This window comes from Dasypus novemcinctus, chromosome 14 (assembly GCF_030445035.2).
Source record: "Dasypus novemcinctus isolate mDasNov1 chromosome 14, mDasNov1.1.hap2, whole genome shotgun sequence".
NCBI lineage: Eukaryota > Metazoa > Chordata > Mammalia > Cingulata > Dasypodidae > Dasypus > Dasypus novemcinctus.
This window is the reverse complement of record NC_080686.1, coordinates 67,423,638-67,448,985: the sequence shown is the minus strand read 5'-3', so window position 1 is coordinate 67,448,985 and position 25,348 is coordinate 67,423,638. Positions and strand designations below refer to the sequence as shown.

General features: G+C 40.2%; 1 protein-coding gene and 1 pseudogene across 2 annotated transcripts in view; both read left to right on the top strand.

Moving 5' to 3' along the window:
• DPYS (dihydropyrimidinase) overlaps positions 1–23,144 on the top strand; it is a 110,136-nt gene extending 86,992 nt beyond the window's left edge. Inside the window, exons 8-10 of one of the 2 annotated variants that reach the window (XM_012524764.4) lie at positions 11,341–11,548; positions 21,462–21,593; positions 22,782–23,144. In XM_012524764.4, coding sequence (XP_012380218.1) covers positions 11,341–11,548; positions 21,462–21,578 — 325 coding nt within the window. In that variant the 3' untranslated portion in view covers positions 21,579–21,593; positions 22,782–23,144. Of the gene's footprint in view, positions 1–11,340; positions 11,549–21,461; positions 21,594–22,645 lie in introns of both variants that reach the window. The other variant, XM_004457556.3, reaches the window with a different exon arrangement.
• Positions 15–11,334, top strand: LOC139436465 (probable ATP-dependent RNA helicase DDX23 pseudogene; annotated as a pseudogene).
• Positions 23,145–25,348: the final 2,204 nt, after the last annotated feature.

Below are 25,348 nucleotides of genomic sequence, written 5' to 3'. Positions count from 1 at the left end.
TAATCTTTAACTGTCATAAGGACCAAGGTTGGGACAAGGATGGGCACAAATGGGACAGGGACCATAAACAATCTAGTTTATCTCTTGACCAAGGAAAAGATTTTAAATGAGGGAAAGACGGATACTCTAAGCAGGTTGAGGAAGATGGACATGTGGATGAGAAGCCTAAGGCCCATCCATTATCCCTGGCAGAAGAAGACTGAGGAACAAGCTGAGGCCAAGCCCAAATTCCTCTCCAAAGCAAAACAAGAGGCTGAAGTTCTAACCTGGCAATAGCAGGTGGTGGAAGAGTGGCAAAAGATGCTTGAGGAGGAGAGGAAAAAGAGGAAACAGTTCTAAGACATGGACAGGAAGATGTTGGAAAACCCTCATGAATGTGAATAATGAGATCACAGGTTGAGGATGGGGAGACCAGCAGAAATGAGGAGGAGGAAGGGCAGCAGATGATCTGGAAAGAAAGGGATAAGAGGAATTACATGCTTTAAGGAATGTTATCCGGGTGGCACCAAGGGAGATATCTCAATGAATACAAGTTTGTCATTGAATGGGATGCTTCTAAGGACACATCCATTGGCTATAACCCCTTGTAAAAGGAATGGCAGCAAGTACAGTTGGTGGGGGAGGCTTCAATGCAGGCATTGAAGAAAAGTAGCAGGAGGAGGCAAGACTCCACAAACATTGTAAGAAGGAAGCCAAGCAGTGCTGGGATGACAGCATCAGTCCCAAAAGTGAGATGAGATGATGGACAGAAACTGGTGGATCTTCCAAAGCATTACCAAAGGTGTATGATTCCCAATCGCATCTGCTCCTGGAAAGACTCTTCTTTGCTGCCATACATCTTGGAGGTCATTGATAAGTGTGGCTACAGGGAACTAGTGCCTACCCAGCACCAGGCAATTCCCATGGGGCTACAAAATCATGACAGCATTGATGTAGCTGATACTGGCAGCAGCAGACCTATTGCTGGTCTGGATCACCACCCTCCCCAAGACTGACAGGACTGAAAAGTCAGAACAGGGCCTTTGTGCCCCCACCTATGAGTTGGCTTTGCAGATTGAGTAAGATACCATCAAGTTTGGAAAGCCACTGGGCATCCTCATTGTGCTGCCATTGGTGTTATCTCCACAGAAGACCAGGGCTTCAGACTGCTTATGGGTTGTGAGATTGTGATCACTACCCTGGGACATCTGATTGATGTGCTAGAGAACCACTACCTGATGCTGAACCTATATTCTATGTGGTTTTGGATAAGGCATATAGGATGATTGACATGGGCTTTGAGCCAGACATTCAGAACGTTCTGGAGCACATGCCTGTCAGCAACCAGAAACCAGACATGGATGAGGCTGGGGACCCTGAGAAGATGTTGGCCAATTTTGAGTCAGGCAGACTCAGTACTGTCAAAATGTCATATTCACAGCCACCATGCCTCCAGTAGTGGAGTAGCTTGCCTGGAGGTCTCTTCGGCGACCTGCTGTGGTGTGCATTGGCTCTGCAGGCAAGCCTCATGAATGTGTGGACACATCATGTAAGAGTCAGAAAACAGGAAAAGGCTGTTGGCAAACTTGGAGCAAGGCTTTGATCCACCTATCATCATTTTTGTCAACCAAAAGAAGGGCTATGAATGTGTTGGCCAAATCCCTGCAGAAGATTGGGTATAATGCTTGTAACACTGCATGGTGGAAAAGGCCAGGAGCAGTGAAAGTTTGCACTGTCTAACCTTACGACTGGGGCTAAGGATATTTTTGTGGCTACAGATGTGGCTGGTTGTGGTATCAACATTCAAGAATATGCCTGTGATTGTCAACTATGATATGGCTAAATAGAACGAAGATTACATCCACGGCATTGGCTGTTCGGGGTGAGCTGGCAAGAGTGGTATGGGCATCACCTTCATCACCCAAGAGGACCTTGCTGTGTTCTGTGACTGAAGCAAGCCAACCTGGAGAACCTGGTGTCCTCCTGCTCCCCAGAGCTAGCCAATCACCCAGATGCCCAGCACAAGCCAGGCACCTTCATCACCAAGAAGCCTGAGAAGAGAGCATCCTTGCCTGATCCAGCACTCTTCCCAATGATTCAAGGGCATGCTCTGAAGCTACCTAATGCCTGTCATTCAAGACCACCCTCACATTCCTCCTTCCATGTCCTCACTCTTAGATTATAAGGGCTTATGAAATAGTTGGACTCCCAGACCCAGGCCATCAAGTCTGAAGGCCTGGGACTGCAAAAGGACAGGAAGCTGCTGTAGGAAACAGGGACTGCAAATCGCTATAGATTTTGGCCCAGCTCTGCCCTATTGGAGCTTTGGGATTTGCCATTGGCTCTTGCCAGACTGTAAGGACAAGCAGTTGGCATCCCCATCCCCCTACTTAATAAGAACCTGGCTGCCTGGATGGGACCTCCTTCAGCACAGACTTGACTGCATAAACTTCAGCAACCCTACCCTCCTAGGTGGCCAGGGGCTCTGGCACCATGAGGATCATGGACCTTGAACTCTTCATGTCATTTTGATGACTATTTTCCATTTGGATTATGAAATACATTGAGAGCTTTTAGAGCTGGGTGCAGCTCCTGTGCCAAGGTGTGCTGTGCACTCTAGGCATTTCTCACCTAGGGAATGTTTTAGTCAGTGTGGGGCCAGGGTGAGCTGGCTATGTTCACCCTTAAGTCACTGAGTGAAATTACTGTTTTCTGTTCTCTGAGATGAGTTTGTGTGTTCTGAGAATAAATACATGAATATTAAAAAAAAAAATACACAACAAGCAAGCAAAAAAAAAAGCAAGAAAATAGGACAAAGTCCACAAACTGCCCCATAAAGTTATTTCTCTTACCAATATATCTTGCCAAAAGCCTTCCAAAACTAAATAGTCATACCTCATATATAAGCACGTATCTGTTTAATATTCATGGACCATACATCTCAGTACCATGCTAGCTTTTGCTGATTCACATTCAGTTCCCATTCCTTCAAGGCACTAAATTATTTTTAGTTCTCCACTTTCAGTAAACTAGTATATGGAACATATAATATTTATGTTAAGTAGTAATCCAGCAATTTGCCTATAGTTTTTTTTTCAGATTAATAAATATGTACACTAAATGTTTTCTATTGCTCAGTAGTATGTGAGGCACAGGGAGGAAAGGACCTAGCACTTACTGCCAAGGTCACCTTTCTAGTGTCTGAATCAATTTATCTAACCATGTTCTACACTACCATCCATGATCTATTTTACACAGCTCCAAGGATGAAATAGCAAGGTTACCTGATCAGTTTATTCTTCTAAGTCAATGTTTGGGCAGAATTTTTATGAACCTGCCTTAAATGTTTTGTCATCCATTGAGCACCAATAGAGTTCCAAGTTATTACCCAATTTAGATTTAATAACATGGCTGCAGCAATTCCCATTTTCTTTTCCATCAGAGGCAGTGGAAGAAGTCTGGATAGAGAGTGAAAGATTGATGGATGCAGTGAGCAGCAACTTTGCTTAATAATGACAATGTACTTGAAGTGGCACCATTTAGCATTTCCAGAAATGTAACTGCTTAGCCTCGCATTTACGTCACATCCAAGAAATTGACAGAAGAGGTAACTTGAGTCAGACAGTTGGAATACATGTCAGAAAAAAAAAGCCTTCTGCTTGCTCACATTGAGAATGACCAGTCAATTTTGGCTGAAGGAATTTTTTTAATAGCATCCTGATCCCTGTTGCTAAACAGAAAACAGAGCGAGAATCATCAGGAAATTTGGAAGAAGCTGCTTGCCATTTATTTTCTGGTGGCTAAAGATTTTTACCAACTGAATGCCTTCCAGGTAGCTCGCAAAGAACTTTCAAGGGACAATATTGCCCAGAGGTTAAGAACCCAGCCTCTGAAGCCGCAGGCCCTGGCTTCCTGGCTTACCTCAGCTATGTGAGCTTAATAACAGCGTGACGTGGGGCAAGTCTTTTAAAGTTTTGTCCTCATCTATTACATGGGGATAATAATAGTACCTACCTCATAGGATTCTTGGGAAGATTTCATCATTAGCTATTATCCTTTCACGTTGAATATATAAAGTGTCATATAACACAATGTAGAGAGAGGAAATATATTTTTAAAGATGCCACTAATAGCTCTGACTTGATTTTATTAACTTTTTCTGGTTCCATGGCAACCAGATAAGAATCTATCTATGCCATGAACAAAGTGACTGAGTTAGAGAAGATGTAACAAAATATCTAAACAAGTCATTTCTCTGGGGTCAGGGAGATGCATGTTACTCTAAAATTTTCTCCCTATCCACAGTCCCCTCTCTGATTGAACAATGAGCAGGATGCAGTCTCCTGCAGAATTTGCTTCAGTGATTTTCTCATCTATAGGAGCATGTGGCTCTTTGATAGAAAGCTATTTGCAAAGGGACAGAGTGTTTTCCTGCAGCTCTGATGCGAGTGGCAGCAAAGTTATTGACTTAAGTTAGAAAATTGCTTCTTGTTATCTGCAGGGCTTCTGCTTCCCTGTCGACTTCAGCCTTGGAGATGTACATAAATGGGACTCAGTAAGACAATCTTAATACCCCTCTGCAGAGAGATGAGCCTGTTTGATACAGGCTCAAAGTGAGCTTGACAAACAGCAGTTTTTCCTTCCAGGCAGAGGGACCAAGGAGAACACCCCTCCTGGGAATCTGCTAATGAAAAGTCAATGGCCCAGGAACTCCAGCCTGATTCACTGGGTGGGAAGACTTTTTAATCCCCTCCATATACTTCCTGTCACCACCAGGGCAGACCAACAACCTAGCTGTCCAATCAGTAGAAATAAAGTATTTCTCATCCATGTTACTCTTCTGAGCTGATTTATATATTCCTAAATTTGAAAAATATTAGATAATGTTTCTTGCAGCTCTTCAGTTTTACTTACAAATAGAATATGAGGCTAGCCCCACATGTGCATCTATTCTGCAGACGGATTTGCTCAAAAATATCTTCCAGGTTCCTTTTGAGTCACAGGCCCTTTGAACTCTGCCTCAGAGACACCCATGTGCACTTTCATTAAGGAAATTGACCCTTGAAAGGACGTGGACTTTATCAGTCAAGGTCTTAGGCTGCAAACCATAATAATCCACTCGAATGCCCTAAAGCAAAAATACTCTAGGAGAAGGCCAAGGGGGAGCTCACAGAATGCAAGGGATGGTCAGTAGTCCAGGTTTTAGAGGGGCAAAGACCAGGGCAGTCCTGGAATATCTGTGGCAAACCACATTTCCCACCATTACTGTTGTTTTCACTTTTCCAAACATTTAGGTTCCTGGGAAAGAGTATGTAATTGCTCATCGCTTGTAGGGACTAGCAGGACATTGTACCTAAAAGTCTTACCAGATTATCTCCGAAAGGGAAGTGTATTGGGGTGTTGACAGCAGAAGAAGGGAGAGTAGTTGCTACCTTGCATTTCTCAGGGTGGGATCAGGGGTGTGAACCACTTTACAGCTGAAATATGCTACAAAGATACACGACATCTGGTCCAATGTATCGCAGTTATCACTGAGCCTTATGATGATGTGTTATTCCATTGGTCAAATCCCCCTTTTTAGTCGGAGCCTGGGCATGTGTGTTCTTGTTTTCTTCCATCATGGTCCCCCAGCATTCAAAGCACTGCCCAGATGACAGGAAACTCACCCAGCTCTGCAGGGAAGGTTTACAAGTATGACTTTGACCTTCACCCCTCAACTTGTGTTGTATCAGGGAACCCCCTTTGGGCAATTTAGAAAAACCTGGGGATTGTTTTGTTACAGGGACAAAAAGGCACAAGAGTTTTTCCATAAAGTCCTGAGAAGGACCAATGCTCCTTACACACACTGTGTGCTGTAGTGATGATGGCCATAGGCAGGGGCTCAGGCGATGACACTTAACACTCACCTCAATCCAGACCCCTCAGAGGGACAAGGCCTGAGGACAGGTGGGCTCAGGCTTCACACTCAAGAATGACTTCAAATTTATATTTTTGAGATTATCATAAAAGGTGATTTTCTAAAAGTTCCACAGAGAACTGCAAGGGTGGGAAAAAAAAAAAAGGTGTACCCAGCAGTGTTGTGAGCTGCAACCAAGAAATCCACTCTAGGTAACTAAACAGAAAGGGAATGTGCTAAAGGATTCTGGGTACATAATAGACTCCATGAAGGCCAGGTTGAAGGGCCACCCAGCCAGGACCAGTGCCCCAGGTATATCCCAGGGCAATTCCAGTGGGGAGCCCAGAAGCTGTTAATAGGCTCAAGTACTGCAGATCACATCACTGCAGTGGGACTTGAACCCCAATGCTACAGCCTCCGTCACAGCTGGCCCTGGAGGCAGGATTTATCTGTCTCCTCCCTTACCAAAATGGATTCCTGTGGCATCTGCTTTCTGGGCCACTAGCTTGTCAGGCAAATTCTGGTGCTGGGGCACCATTTTGGAGGAGCCCAGGTCATGTGTCTGGGCTCCTAACTGCAAAGTAGGCTGGGAAAATATGTTCCTGCCTTCTGCCTTGAGGAAAATTTCCCAGAGGAAGAGTGTTCAAGGATGACAGGTGTCCATTACAAAGGCAGTGGTGCAATTTTGAATTGTATTCCATTAATCGACCAAATCTATCATCCTATACTATGAATTAATAGATTTTAAGCAAATTGCAATTATTTTATAAATTGTGCAATGAAATTGTCTTGCATTTTTTATGTTTAAAAGTGTCAGTTAATTAAAACATTGACAATGTTGCACAATTTTTTCCTTCTTGTGGCAGGGTTACAAATAGCCTTAAAAAATATTTTCAAAAAGTAAAAGTGGTTCTGACATCTCATTCAATAATTAACTGTGTGAATCATGGGCAAGCTCTTAAACAGCTTTATTTCAGCTTTATCATCTGCAAAATGTAGTAATAATACTTAGCTGCATTCTTATTAGGGTTCATAAATTTTGGTATTATTAAGTATTGATAGGTATTAATGAACAAGTGTTAACTTCATAAGATGCAAATAAAAATGGTAATTAAAACCATTTTACTTATGTATTTACTACTGATGAACTTGTACAGTTTGCTAGAAGCATTAGGTACCAGACAGAACTTTGGGGCTGGCTGTTTACATCCCATTTAATTGAATGTTCTGTTTCCAAAACACAGTATGTCCCAGAGGACAGCAGAGTTTGGAAATAAAACCCACCCGACGGTAAGGAGGAAAATTGTGCAATTCTTTTACTTGTTCATTTCATAAATATTTATTAAACATCTACTGAATGCTGGGAATAAAACAACATGGTCTCTTAGAGTGCTCCGAGTAGGGAAAATATGCGGAGATGTTTTTCAATACCTTGAGAAAATGTTCAGCCAGAGGAAAGATGGTCAGTTCTGCCATGGGTTATGAGGATCTGCTTCTAGGGATGAGAATTCTTTGGTGGAGTCTTGAAAAGGAGGGGAGCAGAAGAGAGGAAACCTTCTGGGTAAAGAGAAGTGCATGTGCAAAGATTCAGAAGTGTGAACACTCCTAAGGAGTTGGAGAATTAAGTGTTTAGGCTGGAGGTAAAAAAAAAAAAAAAATGGGGTGAGAAATAACACCCTGTCAGACACCTTTGAATGTGAAAGTGGAAGCACATTCTTTTTGCTGTTGGTGATAATACCTAAAATTTACTTTTTGTGTTAATTTAGCCTCATTTACATAATGCCTTATTATAAAGAATCATGTAGATGTTGCCTAGTTCTCTTATTCTTGCTAAGTCAAAGCTGAGTAAGTCAAGGTAATGACCTTCATTTGGCAAGAAGCTGAGAAATCTGATTGGATATTTTGCTATGCCAACCTCATTTTAAAATCACGATTTAAATCACAGAAATGGTATAACAAGAGCTCTGAAGAGAATTCAAATTTCCCATATTCATTTCTCTTTAACTCACAAAAAACGTTTATGTTGAGTATCTCACTTCGTCTTTGTCCATATGCGTATGTACTTTGCTTGTAGGCATAGTGTACATGCTTTCTATAGCCTGCTTTTTCCATTTAATATTACATCGTTATTGTTTTCTTTGCTTCCCCAGAGTAGTCATAATTCTAGTTTTCCATAAATGCCTATGATTTAGTTTGCCAAAGGGCTGCTGATGCTAAGTACCAGAAATGGGTTGGCTTTTAAAAGGGCATTTATTTAGGGTAAAAGCTACAGTTCCAAGGCTGTGAAAAGTCCAAACTGAGGCACCATAAGAGGTGCTTTCTCAACAAAGTCAGCTACTGTTGAAACTGTTCTCCGGGCATGTGGCAAAGCAAGATGGCCTCTGATCTCTGCCAAGGTCTCAGCCTTCTCTCCATGCTCACTGTCTCCACTTGGGCTGCGCCATGGGCCCAGCCTCAGGGCCATCGTGCTTATGCCATCCTCTAGTCCTCTCTTATGTGGTGGGATCAAATATGGTGACTTCTTTTTCCTGTGTATTTGTCTCTCTGTGTGTCTCTGGGTTTATATCAGATCCAGCAAGGGAGTGGACATTCAACTTGAGTCTTGCCTTGCTGAGGTGGTCCAATCAAAAGCCCTAACGGGAGCTTATCAAGTAACCTAATCAAAGGACCCTCAACTGAATTTAATGCAGTCAAAGGGTATCATACACACAGGAATAGATTCATTTAAAAACATAATCATAAAATAATCTCAAACTGCCACAGCCTAATATCCTATCGACAGTCATTGAAAAATTGTTATACTTCAATTTTTCAATAGTTTAAGCAATATTGTAATGACAATCTTTGTGTATAAAGCTTATTTTTTTTATCAGATTATTTTCCTAAGAACTTCAATCATTTTTAACTTCCCTTTAGGAAAGATAGTTTTTATGATTTAGAATTTCCCTTCTCCCCTCTCCCATTCTTATATTTTGTTAACTATTTCAGCATGGATTTCTCTTCATATAGCAGCCTTACTAATGTGTCAGTACAAACATGTTTGTGTAACATCCTCCAATAACAAGCCCAAGAGGTTTTGCCATCAGTGGAACTAACATGTAGGAAAGCAGCAGCCCAGACATTGAAAAGATGGTGGCAGAGACTGTGATGGTCATTGAAAACTTACTTTAACCTAAAACTCTAAAACCCCTCTATATTGTTTTCTAGATGTATTTTCTTTGAGTTTGTATCATTTATCACCACCTCATGGCTCATCACATCATAACTTACCCTATCTTAGTGTCCTTTAAAAATGTTCCCTATAGTGCTTTTACTTAAAATTTCATCAATATTCTAACCTCACTTTAGTATTTGAAATTCTAATTGTTGTATTTGTTCCTACCTCCTCTTCATTATTGATCTTTTAAAACTTTTCTTTATATCAGTAAGTTGACTTCTATGGCCACTGAAAGCTCTTTTTCTTGCAGCATACACTTACCATCTGGCCCATCAATTCCACTCCTGGGAGTTTACAAGATGTGTTCACACAAAAACACATATACACATTTATAAGTGCTCTAATCATAATTGTCAAAAACCAGAAACACCCCAAATGCCTTTCACTATATGAATGGTTAAACACACCATGGTACATCCATACAATGGAACACAATTCAGAAATAAAAAAGGAACAACTATTGAATACACACAACAACTTGGCTGAATCTCAGAGAAGCCTGTCTGAAAAGGTTATAAACTGTGTGGTTGCAATTATGATATTCTCAAAAAGACCAAACTATGGTGATGGAGAACAGATCCGTGGTTGCAGGGGTTAGGGATAGGGAAGGGTTTGACTACAAGAGGATAGTATGAGAGTCTAGGGATGTGGGATAGCTATTCTGTATCCTTGAGGTGATAGTAACAAAAACCTATACATGTGCTACAAGTCATAGAACTATACACCAAAAATAAGTCATCTTTATTGTATGTTAATTTAGAAAAATAAAATCCAGTCTTATCAAACTAGTCATATGTCCTTTGGCAAGTTACTTAACCTCCCTAAATTTCAGTTTATTTATCTGTAAAATTTGGAAAATACTTCCTGCTTTGAAGAGATATTATAAAGATTAAATAAGATATAAAGTGTCTACCTAATACACAGAATACAGGAGAATCTCAGCAAAGATAATTGTGTTCAATAGCTACTATTTTCCCTTTGCATCCTATATCTTATAATATGTAGATTCTTTTATTATTATTACTTTGATTTGTGATTTTTTTTTACAGTTCTTTAACTCTTGGGAAACAAACTGGAGCCATTGGAGATTTGAAGCAGGAAAGTAACATGGGATCTTTTCAGGGTACTCTAGAGAAACAATTAATAAGAGATCTCTGTCAATAATATGCGATTCATAAGAGTCTCTCATACAGCCGTGGGGATGCACAAGTCAGGTTCCGCAGGCAAGCTGCAACCAGGGGCTCCAATGACAGTCCAATGAAGGTTCTTGACAAGTTCTGGGAAATGTTGACTGTTCAAAGAAGAGCTGGGAAATTCTCTCTCAATGCTGGAATCACTTCCCCTTTTAAGGGATTCAACTGATGGGTTAAGTGTCACTCACTGCTGATGGCAATCTCCCTGATTGATATAATTATAACCAACTATCTATGATTTACCATTGCGGTAAAGTCAATGGTGACTAAAGTCCATAAATGCCTTTGTATTACAGTTAGTCCAGTGCTTGCTTGACCAAACAACTGGGCACAATTACCTGACTGAGTTGACACAATAGCCTAACCATCACAGATCTGATTCTCATTTTCAGAAAGATTATTTGAACAGATTTGTAGAGAATGGATTGTAGGAGGTTAAGAGCTGAAACAAAGAGGCCAGTTAAGAGGCAATGTGATAGTTCATGTAAGAGGTGACATTGGCATGGATTCAGGTGGGAGCGATGCAGATGAGAGAACTGGACCAGTTTGGGATTTGACTACTACCAATTTCAGGGTGGTGGTTGCCTCTGGAAGGGAGGTACAGGAATGGGATATGGGGAGGAATATAGAGGAAACCTCAAGTGTATCTGCAAAAAGTTAAAATGCTGTAGAGCTAGGTGTTAAGTCAATGTGTGTTCATCAGATTTATCTGTGTTTGAAGTGTTTTATAATTAAAAATTGAAAATGAATATATTTTTCTTCAAAAACATAAATAAAAATAAATTTAGAATCTCAACATGAGTCAATGCCTTCCTTCTACCCTAACCTCATTAATCATCTTAAAGAATTATCTGTTCGTTCTTTTCTCAGAAAATGTAATTACTTTGTGATGAAATGTTAATGCTATTTCTATTCTTAAAGTCACTTGTTACAGTGATGAAGATGTACTTTAATGGAGTTGCTAAATTTTCTTCTAAGCTGTTCTTCTTTTAATATTTTATATTCATCAAGTGAGCTTGTGATGATTTGGAGCTTTTTTGTTTTTACAAACACAGGACTATTTCTGCAAAAACCCATCATCAAGCTGTTAACTTCAACATTTTTGAGGGCATGGTTTGTCATGGGGTGCCTCTTGTGACTATTTCAAGAGGCAAAGTGGTGTATGAAGCTGGAGTTTTCACTGTCACAGCAGGAGATGGGAAGTTTATTCCTCGCAGACCATTTGCTGAGTATATTTATAAACGAATCAAGCAGCGAGACCAGGTGAGTGTGCTGCAATGTGCTATTACCAAGGGCTGAACTAGACCCAATCCTGGATGTCTGGTTTGTTGTTGTTGCATCACACTTTTTTAACAGATTCCTGGGATATTAGGATTAATGAAAGATTACAGACAAACACCAGTTCTCAAAGGATGAATCATTCTTGGATGGATCCATTTTCCCTTGCAGATGCTTGTCTATTCAGCATTTCTTGATGAGCCAAGTCATATATTTTTACCCAGTGTTCAGGAGATGAACCTAAAGGGGTGGGTTTATCAATCATAAGGAGATCGATAGAACTGGGTGTTAAGATCATGTGTCCCTTGAAGATGGAGCCAAGGCTTCTGGCAGTTAGTTCCAGTTGTTTGCCACTAGGGGCACTAGACCAAAAGAAAACTCCTGACAGACTATTTAAATGATTTACTTTGTTTTAGTCTTCCTCTTATAGAGAAGATAATTTGGGAAGCCGAGATTACCAAATGACTGGTTTCTTCATCAGTTCTCCTTTTCAAATTGTTGTTTTGCTTTCTGTTGTCAAAATTGACTATCAATTTTGTTTCTTAGTATTTTCTGATATCAAGTTGTTAGGCATTCTGGTGCATTATTGTTACTACAATGACTATAATACTAATAGTTTGTTATCATTATTATTATATATTTTTCTGAGCACTTACCATCTACCAGGCACTTTAATAGGTGGCTTATATTCATTATTTTACTTAATCTGCACCACAAGCCATGCAGTAGATATTATCATTACCATTTTGCAGAATAGAAAGCTGAGTCTCGATGAAATTAAGTAACTTTCCCTGGGTTAAGCAATAAGTAGACATAAGAGCCAGGATTTGGGTTAAGGCTATTCTGATTTCCGGTGTACCATGTGACCTCTAGAGAGAAAAAAGAGAGAAGGAAATGATTGTGAAAATCAAACCATTACATTTGTTAAACTATGTTAAAAGCATGCAATGTTAAAGAAAATGTTTTTGATGTGGAAAAAGTATCAAATAAAATGGATAAAATAAAATGTAGTGATAGTCCAGAGACTTCTCTGATTTTTATCCCCCAAGTTAGGCGAAAGTAACTTATAGAATAAAAATATCATTAAGGCTAAGAAAAATAACATTAAATTACCATACAATTAAGAAAAAGAGCTGTTAGGAACTCTAGATTTTAAACTCACGTGAATTTATTAGAGCTCAGGAAGGCCCATGTTGCGCTACAAAATTCTCTTTCTTTTCAGTGTTCTCTCTGAATGCACATGGGCTTTGATTTTCTTTTAAAATGCTCAAATTTCCTTGTGAATGAGGATGAGATTTGGAGGCAAACAGAAATAGCCTATATAACATTTCTCCTGTTCACCTGTTACCTTTCCCAAGAAAATTAATTACTTCCTGTTCTGGAAGTACAGATTATAGAGACACATCAGTGTTTGCTAGCTCCAGAACTTTGCTGGTCTCCCAGCTAAAGTGTTAGTTCCTTGAGGGCAGCATCTTATTCTATTTATGCCCAGCACTTGGTACATGGTAGGCATTTGATAAACTGTAAAAAGAAGGAGCAAAGGCACTAGATTCAGAGTGCATACAAGGAAGCTCACATAAATTTACCTAGAAGATTGCCTCCTGTCGCATCCCAAATCGTGGGGGTTATCTGTGAGTTTGATTCTTGTCCAAGATTTTATCACTTAATAAAATTGATCAGCATCATGCCATCTAGCTATCCCTGCCTCACATGTTGTGAGGAACTTCAAAGGAAAGGAAAAGTATTTTTATACAATTTTACAGCTTTGGGGAATTGTTAATTTATTTAAAATTTAAACAACTGATCCTTAAGGGAAAAATTTATACCAGAAGGTGAAACTCAACCTTTATTTAATAAATATAATTTTTAAAGTATTTATTTCAATTCTATGTAAAAAGTCACTTAAAAAAGAGTGCTAAGAAATGCAGGAAAGAGAAATAAGTGTGTGGGGAAGGGAGGGTAACAGCAACTTAGGTGTTGAAGACAATCATGAAAGAATAGACTCAATTTATATGTTACTAATTCTTCAGTGAAAACAATAACCCATTTGAGCTTTTAAACTCAAATGGGTTATTATTTCTAGTATTATGTGTGTGTTTACAGTGTTGTAATTTCTTCCAAAATTTGGAAGTATAGACATTCTTTGTCATTTATTTTTCTCTTTTTTCAATAATAAGGAACCCCAACCCATTCTGAAAAATAAGGAACACATTGCATTTTATAGAGAAACAGGAATAGCTTCATGGAATAATTACAGTTTCAGAATACCGCTGCCAAAACATCTGAACTGGGCTGTATCTTTGCAACTATAAGCCTAATTTGCCTTTTAGATAAGATAAAATTGAGCACATGGCTGCTCTGACCCTTGAAATGGGTGTTCTCCATTTCTGAAATCAGTTTGTAGAGGTCTTCCTCAGCATGATAGCTTTTGAAGGTAATATAAGACATGCCACCAACTGTCATATAATCTTAATTTTCACAGATTGGCTGCTAATAATAATAAAACCTAATGTATGTGCTGAGGCTGACTCATCCTGGCTTGTGATGATACTGCGCACATCTCTCCCCAGTTCCACATTCAGTGGTTCCACATTGGTAGCATAAAATGAGTCATGGTAGGAGTGTTTACACCAAAGAAGTAGGCAAGTGCCATCTATATACATCTAGGCTTCTGAGGCAGAGGTCTCCGGGTGGGGAGTGAGACAGGTAGAGCTAGTTGTTAACATTTACCGACACACCACTGCATACGGGGCACTTTGTAAATACTCTCTTTTCGTGCTTATCGACTCATTCAACATTCATCCTATAAGTATTTATTGATCACCAATTATGTGCCAGGCATAGTTTAATCTTTACAACAACCCTCTGGGGTGAGCAGTAGTGTCATAGTTTTATAGATTGGAAGTTGAGGCTCAGAACTACTACTAAGCTACTAAGTGTCAGAGCCAGAACTCAAACCCAGATTTGACTATGTCCAAAGTCCATCCTTCTAACCCTTCCCACTGAAGTTTATTAATCACAAAGTATAGTCACCATCCAAACACCCTCGGCCTCCATCTCCAGGAGTATCACACCCCCACTCTCTATTCCTACACATAGAGTTCTGTTAGTCTCCGGCCGGCAAACCTACCAGAGGAGGGAGCTCTCAAATGAGAGGATCCAGCTTTGAGGTAATTCCTTGAGAAATAGCTAACTGGAAACATTTCACGTTCTGGTGTTTCATAGTCCCCAGATAGCCCAGTTCAGTGTCTACTGAGTCCCCCCTAAGTTTGCCAAATGAGGCATAGATTTCATTCTCAAGGAGTTACTGTCACATGCATTTGGACTGCCTGGTGTTGGGCCAGTGTGTGTTCTTATATTTTAAAATTTCTCCTGTCTGTTTTTATATTTTAGTGTCTAAGCCTCTGTGAGTGGCATTGTATCAGTAACTCCTTTGGGGTTCAGGGATTCTTCTCTACTGGTTCTTACTAGTCTCAGAAAAATCTAGCATCCCAGCACTCCACTCTCTGTAGATAATACTGTTAAATTTTCTATTAACTTACAACTTCCCCTTTCTCTGGATCAGCTAGCTAAAAAGCAGTTCTGCAGTTCTGCAGGTTTAATGATGATTTCAATTAATGTTTATTCACAGTATTATATCTTGTGATGTAATTCTCATTTTATCTTTCTATTACCTCAATAGACAATCATCATTACATAGTATGAACTCAAATTGAGTTATCATTTATCAAAGTAAACCACCAGTGTCTTGCTAGGCAAGGTGCCATCAATATTTCCTGTGTTATTGAGGACAGTCTCTCACACAGTTTTACCTTAAAACCAATTTATTTGATTATGGTACCATCAAGCTGGAGGCTGACTTGGTGTGATCATCCAATTTTGATCAGCAGTATTGGGGAACAAAGATGCCACAACCCAGATCAATCTTTCTGAAGGTGTGTTTCTCAGGACACTAGTCTCGTGAGGTCCTCCCTAAGAAAGCTGTCGAATAATTCTAGAAAATGCTACTAGATATCCTATTGCTCAATATCATATTAAAAATTCTTAGAGTTCCTACAGTAAAGAAATCTTCCTTCATTTGACAAATGTTTGGTGAGTACCAGGCACTATAGTAGGTGCTGAGGATGCAGGCATGAATAAGACAGCAGTTGCTGAACTCAAAGAACTTAAAATCTACTTCTGTTTCAACCATAGAACATAGTGCTGAAATTTTAGTTCTGTTTGGGATGCTTATTATACCTCCCTGCTTTGAGATCAAGGAACCACTTAGATAAAGGAGTCCAGAGATCTGGAGGAATCAGGACTGGAGATTAAAATCTGGGAATTATAGGATATAAATGTATTGAAAACTGTAAATCTAAGTCCACTAAGGTGACCACGGGGCAGATGGAGCTTAAGATAGAGCTCTGGAGCCTCCACCATTCTCAGCAAAGGACCTGAGAAAGGTGTCCAATAAGTTAGGAAGAAAACTGGGAGAATGTAGAGTCCTAGGAGACAAGAAAGGAAATGCACTTACTTTGTTAAATCCAGAACCCTCTGATTTTTCCTCATGGTCTTTCTGTGGGTTTTATGCTGTATTAATAGCTCCAAGAACAAGACACTGGTTTAGTGGGGAGAATCAGGATGAGTCCATGTTATTGCTACTCATTTGGGATACCTTGGAAAGAAGTACATTTGGGTCCCAACTATTAGGATAACCTACCAACAATGAGCCTTTGTCCCACCAGATGCTGGGACCCATGTCAGATGTTGGGAATTTACCTTGCCAGAAGGAGATTTGCCGTTGTCACTGGAGAGCAGGAATAAGACTGGTTTTCCTAAGAGTCATAGGTTAAGTCTACTTACAAAATAGATGTGCAACTGAACTTCTGAAGAATGGCAGTGATGATTTAAGATTCTGCAGACTGAGTGCCATCATCTTTCTATTTTGTCACAGTGAATATCTATTGAGTTTCTAAAAAATGCATAAAGTACAATGCCATGGGCAATGGAGAGCACAAAGATGAATAAGATATGTGTCTCGCCACTAAAGAGCTTATGTAACCCACCTCTAAGGACAAGAAAATATTAAAGGTCAAAAGTGCTGGAAGGCTTGAGATGAGACTTAAATTGTCTTTGCTTCCTGACAGCTTATCTATCAATAAGGAAGATTTTGAAGTGTGGGACTGAAAAAGACCCCTGAGAGAAGGATGATTCATTTCTGAGTGGCAGTGTGGGCGAGAGTGGTTTACTTTCCAAGGTCATTCCAGCAGGAAACTAGTTCCTGCCCACCCAGAGTCTCAGAGCAGATAAACAGGTAGAGAAACATACATGCAGATTAGACCTAGAGCCAACTGTGTTTGCTTGGTCGGTCAGAGACGTATGACAGTTGACGTTCAGGGTAGCCAGAGTGGCCAGTGAGAGTAAGAGCTACCTGTCATGTTGCTAGTACAGGGACCAGGCAGCTAGAGAAGGGCTCTCAGAAACCAGGTGATCCAAGACCTGCCCATAGGAGGAAGCCACCAGGGAGAAAGAGCAACCTGGAGAACAGATGAAAGGTGAAACACTCAAAGAGAATATGAGGGAAACTGATTCAGCCCAGGCCAGGGCAACCCATAAAAAGAGGAAATAAAGCTTAAGTGGGGAGTCCCTCCCTTTCTATCCTTGGTAGGAATTCATTAAGTATTTATTGAGTACTTGTTACTGCTGTAGAAGACAAAGAAATAAATAAACAATTATAGAACATCTGGTAATCATGATAGGAGAACAATGCACTAAGTGCTAAATTCACAGAAGGTGAGGGTGGAAAGGGAACAACCAGCGTTGGTGTGGCAGGGAGGGTTAAGGCTTCTCAGAGTGCTGAATGTCTGAGCTGAATCTATAAGGTAAGTCAGAGATAGGAGCATGGAGCCAACATGCTGTTTGGTGTTGGGTAGCAGTGACAAGAGCCATGATTAGGGAGGTGAGGTCCTTAGGTGACATATAAAGAAGTTTGGTTCTTATACCAGGGACTTCAAGAGACCTCAACAGGTTTTAAGCAGAGGAATGTTCAGTAATATTTATGTTTTAGAAAGCTTGCATTCTGGCAGAGTGAAGGGGAACTAAGCCTACGGAGGCAGATACAAATGAAGAGCCTTTTGCAGTAATCCCAGCAGAGAATGATAAATTTCTGTACTAAATAGTGACCATGTTAATGGAGAGAAGGGATGGCTTTAAGAGTTACTTAGAAATAGAATCATCAGCAATTGATGAAGTATTGGATGCAGATGTGAAAAAGAGGAAGGCAGCTAACACAATTTCCAGGCTTCAGACCTGGGCAATCTGATTTTTTTGTCATTCACTGACAAGAGTTCTTGGAAAAATAATAGGTTGCTCACTTGTTAAAGGAGGCATTCTTATTTAACTGGGGGTAGGAGGTGAGAAAGGTGAATGTAATATGGAAGTATAATTTGACGCAGCGTTTGCACATCCATGTAAATTTGACTAGGAAGAACCAGATATACAGATGGTGAGCTCAGGAAAGAAAACCAGACTAGAGATGTAAACATGGGAATCATTGTTGAAATTTGGTAAAGGCAAGATTGATCAATAATAGTGTATAGAATGAGGAAATGAGTTTGCTAAAGACTAGACGTTGGAATATCATCACATGTGTGTATTTATTTATATGTATCTGTATCTGCATATGTATATATGGAAGTGGGAGGGCAAAGATTTGAAGGAGACCAAGAAGGAAATAAGAAGGAAGTCAAGACAGTGTGGTGTTACAGAAACTGGCAGGAGAGGCAATGCTAGGATGGAAGGAGCCGTTGATACACAGACTGCAGTTGTTGGAGAGGGGTCCTTGAAGGGCTGGGCTAAGGCCCAGAGAGATTACCTGGCACCAGGGGAGTGGGGCAGGCTGAGCTGAGTCCCCAATGATTTCCAGGCAGTCAGGGCAGTTTGGGTTGGTCTAGATAAGACTTTATGTTGCTAAGTGAGACAGGCAAGCTGTGAGGATTTGGAGGGGCATTAGCGTAGAAGTTCGAAGTTCGAATTGGGTTACTGAAAAGGTAGGAAGAGGAAAGAAATTTTGGAGTGGGGTGGGGTCTGAATAAGACCATTCCCAAGGGAAAAGCTGAGCTTCAGGAGTCACTTTGGTGAAGAGAGCAGATTTCTAACAGGAATGTTTAATGGACTGTTTGGCTAAGGGATGTTTCATGTACCCCCTCCTCTACTTCCCACAAAGTCCTTAATAAAATCTTTGATACTAAATTAGAGGTTGTTTTGGAATGCAAGCTGTTTTGCAAGGAGTGGAACAAGGCATCACAATGAGTCTAATGTGGGCATGAGTGAGGGGGGACATTGAAGCAAGCCCAGCCTATGGGAAAAGTGGCTCTTCCTCCACTGTGCTGGCAGTTCAGTAAGCTCCTAGGTCTGAGACAGGAATGTATTGTCTGATTATCTAGATGAAATAGGAAGGGCTATTGTCTGCCAAGAGTACGGGTGATACATACAGTTTAGAACAGGGATAAATGCCTTGAGAGGGAACAGAGCCCAACTCTAACCAGCTGAAGTCACAAAAGGACATTTATTGGCTCCTGTAACTGTAAAGTCTGAGGCCCTACGGTGCCTGGCCCAGTTGGATGCCAGGCCTCCGTCAGCATCCTGGGTGCTGTGTGTCAGTAGATTTCTGCTCAGAGGCATGATGGTCTCAAGGAGCCCAAGTGCCATCTACCAGCTCATCTACCCCAAAGAAAGAGCATTCCTGATGGCCCCAGCAGAAAAATCCCAAGACTGTCTCTGACTCACCTGGTTTGGGGTCATGTGCAATTCCTGAACCTGCTGCTGGGTTAGGGGAAGGGATCCTCTGAGTGACCGCGACCTTGGAGAGCAGACCCACCCCCAAGTGAGGAGGTTAGGGTACCTGAAAGGAGTATAGGTCTGCAGGAGACAAAAAAGTAACAGCTGTAAACCACAAGTAGTAAAGGTTCTAAAGAGAGGGTGGAAATTGTTGAGGGACATGCAGTAAGAGCGCAGGGTGACACAAATATCTGCCCTCTTATGTCCCTTATTTTCCAGGGGCTCTCAGCTGCACAAAAGGCTGGTGACTGATCTGAAACAGACCCAAGTTTTGCTGAGTGTGAATGCCAAAAACAAAGAGAGAAAGTCAAGACCCTCTAGACTGTACAGAGAATGCAAAAGGTTGTAAATAAGTCCTGGTTTGCTCAGATAGCCCTAGTTTATGCCTGTTATGTTTTGTACCCATTTCACTCTCAGAAGCATCCCAGTTTGGATGATAAATGATACGGTTGTGGTTACCGTAGGTTTAAGGATACTGTATGCAGTCTGGCTTGGAAAGTAAAGCTGGGAGGGGACCCAGACCTGGAAGTTCTGATGGAGCTGGGAGTGGGACTAGAAGGGTGGGAGGATGAGGTCCAAGAGCACGATGCCAAGGGAGTTTAGGCTTCAGATATGAATCCAGGTGACCTCAACATCCAGGGCTGGGTGGCAGAAATGGCGGCTGGCTCTCATTTCCCACAGTTAGTATTCTCAGGATAACAGGATCCAGGGGGAAGAAAAGGACTATAGAAAGTGAGCCAAAATTCAAGTCCGGCAAACCACAGAAAATGGATAGAGGTTTGGACTGGGAAGAGGAGTGTGGGCAACCCTCCCATCCACAAAGGCTTAGTGCAGGCAGATGCTATGCTTCATGTTCCCTGCCTCTAGGGACCGTGTCTGTCTTGTTCATGCATGTATCCTCAGTGCCTGTCAAAACATCTGGGGCCATATGTATTCAATAAGTATCTGTTGAATGAATGCAGGGAATTCTTTGTATCTGGGAAATCTTATGTATCTGGGAGGTGAGTTTTTTTCCCTCCATTTCATAGATGAGGAAGTAGGCTTGGTGGTGTTAACTTGCAAGTTCCCTACGACTAGTAAATGGCAAAGCTAGAATTCAAACCTAGATCTGTCTTACTCCAAAGCCCACATTGTCAGTCATTACAATAAGTTAGTTTGGTGGTCAAAATGAGACCTGAAATAATTTATTAGTTTTCGCATGTGTATATGCATATTTGCATACATATATATTTGTATTTGTTAAGAGATTTTTATATGCTAGGCATTGATCTAAATACCTTACCTATATTTAATCCTTATGATATTCAGTCCTCACAACAACCCTATAAAGCAGGTGCTGCTATCACCCCCAGTTTACAATAAGGGAATGAAGCGTGCAGTGTTAAGTTATTTGCCCAGGCTGTCTGGTTCCAGAGTCCACACTCATAATCACTGTGGTCTGGAGCCTCTTGACTTGTCAATGACTTTGTGTACAAGTTTACAAACAGTGTAATTTAATTACTTCTCATGCATTCCTTTGTCTATAAAGTCCAAGTTTTAAACTCTGCTAAAGCACTTAATTGACTCTAGCTGAATACAATGGAGGTTTCCGCTGCACAGTTGGTCATTGAAAATGGGTGCTTAGAGATGTGATATTCTGTGGAAAGCCTGTTACTCACAGGGGCAATTAGGAAAATAAAACACACACACACAATTACTACAATCTGAAGCAAAATGTCCCAAGAGTGTTAGAAGAGATACAACAAAGCACTCTGGGAACACAGATATCTGGGATTGAAACTTCAAGAAAAGGTAGAGTATTTGAAAGGACAGTAAGAGATGGCTCTAGGACTCAGAAGGGCGTGAAGATATGGCCAAGGCCCCAATCAAAGAATGATGGTTAGAAAGGGTTTCTTGGACATTTGTCTGATGCAGAATAACAAAGAATGGATCAATGCAGATACTAGGAGGGTGGGAGCCACATGACAAAAATACAAGATTCTTTTTTTGCTCTTACACCTCATAAAGGAAACTACATTTAGCTTTGAACACAAGAAACAAATACACCTCAAGAGATAAATGAAATGTTCTATTTCAGACTTGTACACCTACCCCCGTGGAGCGTGCCCCCTATGAGGGAGAAGTTGTCAAATTGAAATCCAGAGGGACAAAAGAAGACTCCACGGCTGGGACAAAGAAACAGGCCCACCCCTAACCTGGGCACTGCCAGGTAAGGGTCGGTGGGCAAAGTATTTCTGCACAACAACCTATGGAATTAACTCTCTTCCTTCAAAAGCATTTGAAGAGTTCAGGGTCAAAAACACCAAGGTGGTATAGAATGAAAGGTGGTTGAGCCAAGGGAAGATCAATAAAAGGATCTTTTGGCATGGAAAAATTAGATGAGCCTTCCAGATTGAGGAAGAAGGCTTTGGGCTAGCTAGAGATTCATTCTCTGAGATGTTAGGAAACATTTAACAGCCATGGAGAATCAAACATGAGCAAGAGCCAGTAGTCTGTTAACAGATGGAGGGACCTATTGTGAGGAATATTGGCACTTCTTAAAGCAGGGAGTATAATTTCAAGGCCAAATTTTATAAAATGTTTGATTAGGACTTTATCTGGAAAAATGACTCTGTATTATGGTTGCAACTATTTACTAGAACTGAGAATGAATGAAAAATGAACCAAATATTGCTTTTTTGGGTATCAGTTTTCAAGATAATTATTTGATAGTATTTGATGTACTTAATTTCACATTAAACTTTTTGATATTATAAAGATGTCATATTTGCAAAAATATTTGAGTGCTCCATCTGTTTTCTCTTAGTCCTGTGACATTCATATCTTTCTTTTTTGAAGTTATCTGTTATCATTAAGTTTGTCAATTTTTTCTTCAATTACTTTGTGATCCAGCTCAGCCAGTTCCCTATGAGTCAGTGGCTTTGCTGTGATTTAAGTATCTCTTTAACATCACTTCCAAAGACTTCCATGAAACACTTGCAGTGTTCCTTTTCATGATTGAATGGCATGAGTCTTTAGCAATGCCAGAAGTTTCAGCCTATCATTTCCAGGGAACTGGAATTATTCTTCCAAGCCAGGAAGAATGTGTTAAAAATTAGAGGAAGATTAACAAAAGGGAGACATGTTATTAAATGCTATTAATGGCATTTGTAGGAGCAGGATTCATGTTTACTTTGATTATAGCAGTGGCAGTGAGGCTGGAGTTCTGCATCTCTTTGTGAGGGAGAATGTTGCACTGAGTTCCTTTCATTCTGTTCAAAGGTAAAATCAGTGGAAAGGATGCTGCTGTTCCATCACAGTTAAATGCTGTCAGCTCCTCGAGAAACAGGCCTGATTTCAACTCCCCTTGATCCTTTTGATAAAATAATCGCTCTAGGATCCTTTCATTTTCTTTCAGAAGCAATTGCTGTCCTTCTAACTGTGATTTTGTTGCTGTGAAACATTGAAGATCTAAAAGAATATTATTGTGATGGAAAGTCTGTGTGAAAATCCATTGATACTTTAAAATATCATCATTGCTTGTACTAGATTTTTTACTTTGAATTTTTAAAAAATCATTTTCTTCTAACAAGTGTTTCACACCAATGAAAGGTACTGGTGGTGGGGTGATGTATGGAAGTCCTATATGTTATGCATGATTGTTTTGTAAGCTCATAACTTTTCTAATTAAAAAAAAAAGACTGCATTTGTTTAAAAATACCAACTGTGATTTTATATTTTATTATGATTAATAAACACTCAGATCTTCATTTTATATCCATTTCCTGAATTATGTGTGTCTCTTTCTAACTAGTGGGATCAGGATGGGAGGTTGGTTTTCATTTGGAAGCATGATTTCCCAAGCGGCTTTTGCTTCAACAACTCCTGGAAATCAGGTCCCTTAGCAAACCCCATGTAATCAAATTGGATACTCAACCTTAGAATAACTCTGAGGCACATTATCCAATCACACTGATGAATACAGGGTTTGAGGGAATTAATGGAATCTGCAGGACTACAAGATACTGCACTGATACCTACTCTCCCCTAGCCACTCTGTGCTGTGACTCTTCTGCATGCACCATATTTCTTCTCTTAGGTAACTAGGTCAAGAGACTTTAAAAACATGGAATAAAATCAGGGCATTTATAGTCTCATTCCAGGTATGTCTACCCTGAGGTATTCACATAGATTGGGGTATATTTGCACACTTGGTAAAGGGGCAGGAATTCTATTTACCCATTTCTGTTATACACATAGAAGAAAGGGCAGTGAGCTGCACCTGAAGAAGAACCTTCTAGTTCAAACTGCAACTTTTTTTTCTCAGTTAAGAGATGCCTTAAAATATTTTTATTATTTTTCTCCTCCCCTTCAGTTGACAATGGAAACACCGCAATAGGACTGCTGAAATCCTCTGAAAAGAAATAATTAAATTGCTTCCTAGAATAGCAGCCAATTCCCACTCATCCTTTCCTATTCAGCCTAAACATCACCCCTCTCTCAGACTTTCCCAAACCTAGCTCGATAGGGATAGGTCCCTTTTCTGCGCTCCTCTCTAGCAGGGCCCAGCATATACCCCATCACACCACCTCTTCTCTTTACCCTGTCATCACCTGATTACTTTTCTAGCTACTCCAGGAAACAGAAAGCTCTTTGAGGGCCTTGTTCACTATTATTTCCCAAGAATCTAAGCAGAGTGCTAGTGATTGGCAAGTGTTCAATGAATATTTGTGACTTTTTAAATAAGGGAAATGTGAAGGAGTTCCTGCTGAGTTCCTAAATGGACATAGATGAAGGTTACTGAGAACTCTCAACAAAATAGGGATTAACCTTGTGGGCTTTTTTAGTGTAAGAGTGTTTTAAATGGAGTTCATTATCTATTTGGCAGACCCACTTGGGAGAATGAAATGTCTATAGGATTCTGCATCAACAAAGTCATTTAAAAAGGATGTGAGGTTCCTTTTGTTGTCTTTATTAGAGTTTACAGCAAACATTTTGTAGAAACATACTTCTAATATAATTCAATGGGAAAACATGATCCAAACTATTAATTTTAATGCCGTATTTGCAAGATTGCCTCTAGTATGCAAATTAACATACCTTGTCACTAAACAGTGGCACTTTCAAGGTCTATACAAAGAGTCAATATTCACCCAGAATTGTCTGCTTCCTCCAGGGGCAGAATGATGTTCTGGGAGGCAGCAAAGTGTGAGCTCTAAACTTGGCTCCTCTGCTTACTAGTGGTGAGGTCTTAGGCAATTTTTTAAAAATTAAAATATGCTTTGAGATTAGTAAAACACACTAAAAACATAAAAATTAATATCATCACACCTATATACTTATGATCGCATGTAAGAAATAGAACTTGACCAATTCAGTTAAGTCCTCTCCCTCTTCTAGCGCTTTTCCTCTTTCCAGGTAACCAGTACCCTGAGTGCAGTGTTGCATTCCCATGTACATCATTTATACCTTTTCTGTATATGTGCATACCTCTAAGCAAATATATAGCATTGTTTTGCATGTGGTTAAATATATAAAATATTATACAGTTTGTATTGTTTTGCATTTTGCTTTTATGCAGTCAACCTGTTTGCAAGTTATTTGTTTTGATAGGTCTAGTGCTAGTTATTTATTTGATTGCTACTCAGAGTATTCTGCTGTATAACCTTACCACAATTTATTTACCCATTGTCCTGTTGACAGACATTTAACTTGTTGCCGTTATCTTGCCATCACTGATAGGCTACTATCAGAATTTTCATACAGGTTTCTTTGTGGAGAGTTTCTCTAGGGTACATGCCTTTACTATAGAGGAGTGGAATGACAGATCCCAAGGCCTAGTCCCCTTACTTAGATACTATTTAGTTATTACACAAAGTGGCAAATTGTGTCTTCACTAGCAGAGTAGAAGAGTTTCCACTGATCCACATTGTCACCAATATTTGATAATGTCCAATTTATTAATTTTGCCAATCAGGTAGGTTT